Raw genomic sequence first — 6,396 nt, forward strand, 5'->3', positions numbered from 1 at the left:
TCCGCTTTTATTTTGAAAAAGCGCTGTTTTCTTCTTCGGATGTTTTTTTTTGTGACGCTAAACTTCCGCTATTCTCTCGTCACAATGTGGTGTTCGCATATCGTCGGAAGAACGGTAAAAAACTTGTGAATACTTAAGTTATTTATCATATTCACCCATTTGAATCTTGTAAAGAAAGAGTTTACATTGTAATTTACTTTATTATTTTTGTATTGCTCGTACATGTTATTTTTAAGAGCTCCGAACTGTGAGGGTGTGTCAAGCTAGAGCACATGGTAGCTGATGGCAGAAACTCTTTGATTAGCGCCCTTGGAAAAGCGGAATGAGGTATGAAGGAAAATATGTGGAGTTTGTATTATTATCAGAATGTATATTGTTTAAGGAAAAGAGAATGTCAGTACTTCATTTGTTTATGGGTTTATTGCACATGTCATCAATATAAAAACGTTTATTCTTTCTTTAAACAATTATAATATATTCTGTTTAATTTAAAAGAAGCATGTGATATTTCATTTGTCATAAAGGCTTAAACATATTTCATATTGTTCATTTGTTAAAATAATTTGTATTGGGTGTAAACATGATTAATATGTGAAGATGATTTATGTGCAAATTATTTGTGAAACTACATGGAAGCATTTTGTATTTCTGTTTATTCTGTAGTTTTCACGGTGTCCAGGTGCATGGTGCTCGTTGAGAGGAAGAAATAAATTGACACCCGTTTGAAAGTCGCTGCGTCTGGATCAATCTATATCCGAGGGGCCGCTACAACGGACCCTGGGTGCATCCACAGCGGAGGACGCGAGCCGGGTCCCGGGCGACGGCGACGGCTTCTCCCCCTCCTGCCTTCGAGATCTCCATCCAGAACCGCTTCGCTCCCCTCCGCGAGACAGGACGCGACGCTGTGATCATCGGAGACTCCATCGTCCGACACGTAAGTGCTACGTTAGCCGAAGGTAAAGTGCACACTCATTGTTTGCCTGGTGCTCGTGTTCTCGATGTTTCTGCGCAGATACCCGCGATCCTGAAGGACGACGAGAGCCCCAGAGCGGTCGTGCTTCACGCCGGGGTTAACGACACCACGCTGCGGCAGACGGAGAAGCTGAAGAGGGACTTCAGGAGCCTGATCGAGATGGTTCGCAGCACGACGCCCGCGGCGACGATCGTCGTGTCAGGACCACTGCCCACGTATCGACGAGGACACGAAAGGTTCAGTAGACTTTTTGCTTTAAATGAATGGTTGTTGTCATGGTGTAAAGAACAGAAACTGCTATTTGTTAACAACTGGAATCTTTTCTGGGAGCGTCCTAGACTGTTTCGCGCTGATGGATTACACCCCAGCAGAGTCGGAGCGGAGCTTCTGTCTGACAACATCTCCAGGACACTTCGCTCCATGTGACTAGTAAGACAATTCTCAAATAACCATTATAATGAGTTTTGTTCCACCCACTTAAATGATAAAAGTACTTGCGCTGTTGTCACAGCCACACCTTCTACACTCCCGGAATCAGACACTTACGCCACACCCACTCGTCCCCAATCACCAGAATTCTGAACACCTGTGCATCATCACCAGTGCCACATATAAAGCCATCAGTCTCCATCACCCAGTGTCTGGTCTTGCACCGATCTCCTCACTTACCTGAACGCCTTTCGTCTAACCTACCTGATCTGCTGAACCCTCTTCATCCTCATCTGTATTCCTGTTCCCATCGTCTTCGTCTGAGTCGTCATCTGTATCATCATTCACCTAAAGGAAAGTTGTGTTATCTCTGTGTCCTCTACGTGTCAAGATTCACCTGTGTCTGAAACCTCTGATTCACATTAAACACTATATCACTGAATCCTCTGTGTCCTCGTCTGTGTCTGACAGCTGTAAAAACTATTAAGACTGTGTCTGTTCCCCGAATAGTGAGGTCAAAATATAAATATATTGTAAGATCTAGAAAAAATCTTATCGTAATTAAACCAGAAAAATGTAAAGTAAACGAACAAAAACAATTTTTAAAGTTTGGGCTCATAAATATTAGATCACTCACACCAAAAGCAGTTATTGTAAATGAAATGATCACAGATAATAGTTTTGATTTACTCTGCTTGACTGAAACCTGGCTAAAACCAAATGATTATTTAGGTCTAAATGAGTCTACTCCACCAAACTACTGTTATAAGCATGAGCCCCGTCAGACTGGTCGTGGCGGGGGTGTTGCAACAATATATAGTGATATTCTCAATGTTACCCAGAAGACAGGATACAGGTTTAACTCTTTTGAAATACTTCTGCTAAATGTTACTCTGTCAGACATGCAAAAGAAATCTAATGTATCTCTTGTTCTGGCTACTGTGTATAGACCACCAGGGCCGTATACAGAATTCCTAAAAGAATTTGCAGATTTCTTCTCAGACCTTCTAGTTACAGTTGATAAGGCGCTAATCATGGGAGATTTTAATATTCACTTTGATAATGCAAATGATACATTAGGACTTGCGTTTACTGACCTAATAAACTCCTTTGGAGTCAAGCAAAATGTCACCGGGCCCACTCATCATTTTAATCATACACTAGATTTAATTATATCTCATGGAATCGATCTTACTGCTATAGATATTGTATCTCAAAGTGATGATATTACAGACCATTTCCTTGTATCGTGCATGCTGCGTATAACTGATATTAACTATATGTTGCAGCGATACCGTCTGGGCAGAACTATTGTTCCAGCCACTAAAGAAAGATTCGCAAATAACCTGCCTGATCTATCTCAACTGCTATTTGTACCCAAAAATACACATGAATTAGACGAAATTACTGACAACATGGGCACTATTTTCTCTAATACATTAGAAGCTGTTGCCCCGATCAAAATGAAAAAAGTTAGAGAAAAACGTACTGTACCATGGTATAACAGTAATACTCACTCTCTCAAGAAAGTAACTCGTAGTATTGAACGCAAATGGAGAAAAACTAATTTAGAAGTTTTTAGAATTGCATGGAAAAACAGTATGTCCAGCTATAGACAGGCTCTATAAACTTCTAGGGCAGAGCATATACACAAACTCATTGAAAATAACCAAAACAATCCAAGGTTTTTATTTAGCACAGTGGCTAAGTTAACAAATTACCAGATGCCACCTGATTCAAATATTCCACCAACGGTAAATAGCAATGACTTGTAAGGTCCAGACACTCAGCCCAAGGAAGGTATCCGGTGCTGGATGAAGGTTTCCTGCGTGTTCTGTCTTTCAGCGCATAGAGTTATTCATTTTAGGTTAAACTCAAATCTGACTCCATTTTAGTATGACCTCGAATTTAGGTTGAAATGCAAATTGGTTGTATGCCTTTCTAATTAATATTCTACTGACATTTGATTATTCTAGTTAACTCTATTTTTATATTAACTCATTCATTCGGGTGCTCATGTTGCTAACAAGGATACAACGTAATCTACTGGTCAATAATTACAGAGTAAGACAGAATAGAATCCAAATGTAACAATTTATTTACAGTCAGGTAGATATGTATTTTGCCAATTACATATCCAATTGAAACACATCAAATCATATCAATACAAAACATCAAATTCTCAAAGATGAATCTACAAGTAAAATATGCATACCTGACCTTAGAAAATACATAGTATGAAGTGAAGAGACACACAACACACTACGGGCTTTCTGGCTACAGAAATCGCCCTGATCCTTTTGCTGCAATCCTTTAAATACATCAGACCAAGACCAACATCCCCCGAGATGAAGATAGAAACTAACAATTGGAATTTGCATTACCTCAGGTCCCAAGCCTGGGTAGTTTACACCTCAATAGGAACAGAAGGTAATTTACATGGAAGACCCTGGAAAAGGGCACTCCCATTACAGTAATCAAGATATCTCTTGACTCTTCGGATCTGTATTATCTTCTAATCTACTTTTGTAAGATTGAGACCATTGTACCAGTTGCACTGAGACATTTCCAATGATACTAGACATGAATGTTAGTTCACTTGCATCGACATTTTCATGTAATCATTTTGAGCAGATTGAGTAGCAGGAAGAATGGGTGAAGGGGTTTAAAATGAAACAAATGGGCAGAAGGGGAGGAGGTCTCCTGCTCCTCCACTCTGTGGGGTGTCTCGAAGATGCTCTTGTATGTTTGTATTGTCTGTTTCTCAGGAGATCAAAGTATCTCAGGTTCTTTCGTCCTTACAGACTTTATGAATTTCTTCACTGATAAAATAGATAACATTAGAAATACAATAGCGAATGTAGATTCTACAGCGTCTCACACTTCAGTTTCATCCATCGCACCCAAAGATAAACTGCAGTGCTTTACAACCATAGGACAGGAAGAACTAAATAAACTTATCACTGTATCTAAACCAACAACATGTTTATTAGATCCTGTACCCAGTAAATTACTGAAAGAGCTGTTACCTGTAGCCGAAGAACCACTTCTCAATATCATTAACTCGTCGTTATCTTTAGGTCACGTCCCAAAACCATTCAAGCTGGCGGTTATCAAGCCTCTTATTAAGAAACCAAAACTAGATCCTAGTGTACTGGCAAATTATAGGCCTATTTCAAATCTTCCATTTATGTCTAAAATTTTAGAAAAAGTTGTTTCTTCTCAATTGAGCACCTTCCTGCATAAAAATGATCTGTATGAAGAATTTCATGTCCGATCGCTACCATTTTGTTTACTTAAATGGGGAGTCATCTCATTTATCATCAGTAAAATATGGAGTGCCACAAGGATCTGTCCTAGGTCCCCTTCTATTTTCAATATACATGTTGCCCCTTGGTAATATTATTAGAAAATACGGAATTAGCTTCCACTGTTATGCTGATGATACTCAGCTATATATCTCAACGAGACCAGATGAAACTTCCCAATTATCTAAGCTAACAGAGTGTGTTAAAAATGTAAAAGATTGGATGACAAATAATTTTCTCCACTTAAATTCAGATAAGACAGAGATACTAATTATTTGACCAAAAAACACTACACAGAATCTTGTAGATTACAATCTGCAACTAGACGGATGTACTGTTACTTCCTCTACAGTCAGAAATCTGGGTGTTATATTAGACAGCAATTTGTCTTTTGAAAATCATATTTCCAATGTTACAAAAACTGCATTTTTCCATCTTAGAAACATTGCCAAGCTACGAAACATGTTATCTGTTTCTGATGCAGAAAAGCTAGTTCATGCATTCATGACCTCTAGACTGGACTATTGTAATGCACTTCTAGGTGGTTGTCCTGCTTCGTCAATAAACAAGCTACAGGTAGTCCAAAATGCAGCAGCTAGAGTCCTTACCAGGTCAATATGATCATATTACCCCAATTTTACAGTCTCTGCACTGGCTACCTATTAAGTTCCGTATCAGTTACAAATGATCATTACTTACCTATAAGGCCCTAAATGGTTTAGCTCCTGCGTACCTAACTAGCCTTCTACCACGTTACAACCCATCACGCACCCTAAGGTCACAAAACGCTGGACTTTGGGTCGTTCCTAGGATAGCAAAGTCCACTAAAGGAGGTAAAGCTTTCTCACATTTGGCTCCCAAACTCTGGAATAGCCTTCCTGATAATGTTAGGGGTTCAGACACACTCTCTCTGTTTAAATCTAGATTAAAAACACATCTCTTTCGCCAAGCATTCGAATAATGTATCTTTTTAATTGTGAGTGTAGTTGCATCTGATCAAAGGTGCATTTTTATTCATTAGCTTGGGTTAAACTAATCTTACTTTGATGGATCAGCAGCTATGCTAATGATGTCTGTATTTTGTTTCTATGTTTCGCCACAGGATTTACATCCCGTGGTAACTAGGATTTACACAAGCTCCAGTCTGGATCCAGAACACCTGAGAAGAGATGATGCTGACCCTCAGAGGACCTCAGATGATGCTAACCCTGAATCAACAAACAGAACTAACAATTATTGCTAAATGTGTGACTGAATCATATAATAACTTAATTAATAATATTGATAGTTCATCGTCTAGCTGACTACGTCTTGTATTATTATTATTTTTATTTTTTCTAAAATCCTGTCAAATGTGCACAAACTACTAGCTACTACTAAATATTGTAGAAACATAATTTTCTGTAAAGTTGCTTTGTAACGATTTGTTTTGTAAAAAGCGCTATACAAATAAACTTGAATTGAATATAATGATTTTTTATGTTTTTTTACAGGAATTTATTTTACTCATCAAGACCGCATTTATTTGATCAAAAATACTAGAAAACATGTAATATTGTGAAATATTATTATTTTTTCTATTTTAATATACATGAAGGTGTAATTTATTCATGTGATGTGCAGCTGTATTTTCAGCATCTTTCCTCCAGTCTTCAGTGTCACATGATCTTCAGAAATCAGAATAAT

The 6,396-nt window shown here is 38.3% G+C and overlaps 1 protein-coding gene across 1 annotated transcript; it reads left to right on the forward strand.

Moving 5' to 3' along the window:
• The first annotated feature begins 322 nt into the window (after positions 1-322).
• LOC127966138 (uncharacterized) lies at positions 323-6,169 on the forward strand. The gene is made up of 3 exons (XM_052566962.1): positions 323-327; positions 730-1,402; positions 5,813-6,169. Exons 1-2 carry the CDS (start codon positions 323-325, stop codon positions 1,397-1,399), a joined length of 675 nt encoding a protein of 224 aa, XP_052422922.1. The 3' UTR covers positions 1,400-1,402; positions 5,813-6,169.
• The last annotated feature ends 227 nt before the right edge of the window (positions 6,170-6,396 follow it).

This window comes from Carassius gibelio, chromosome B10 (genome assembly GCF_023724105.1).
Source record: "Carassius gibelio isolate Cgi1373 ecotype wild population from Czech Republic chromosome B10, carGib1.2-hapl.c, whole genome shotgun sequence".
Taxonomy (NCBI): Eukaryota; Metazoa; Chordata; class Actinopteri; order Cypriniformes; family Cyprinidae; genus Carassius; species Carassius gibelio.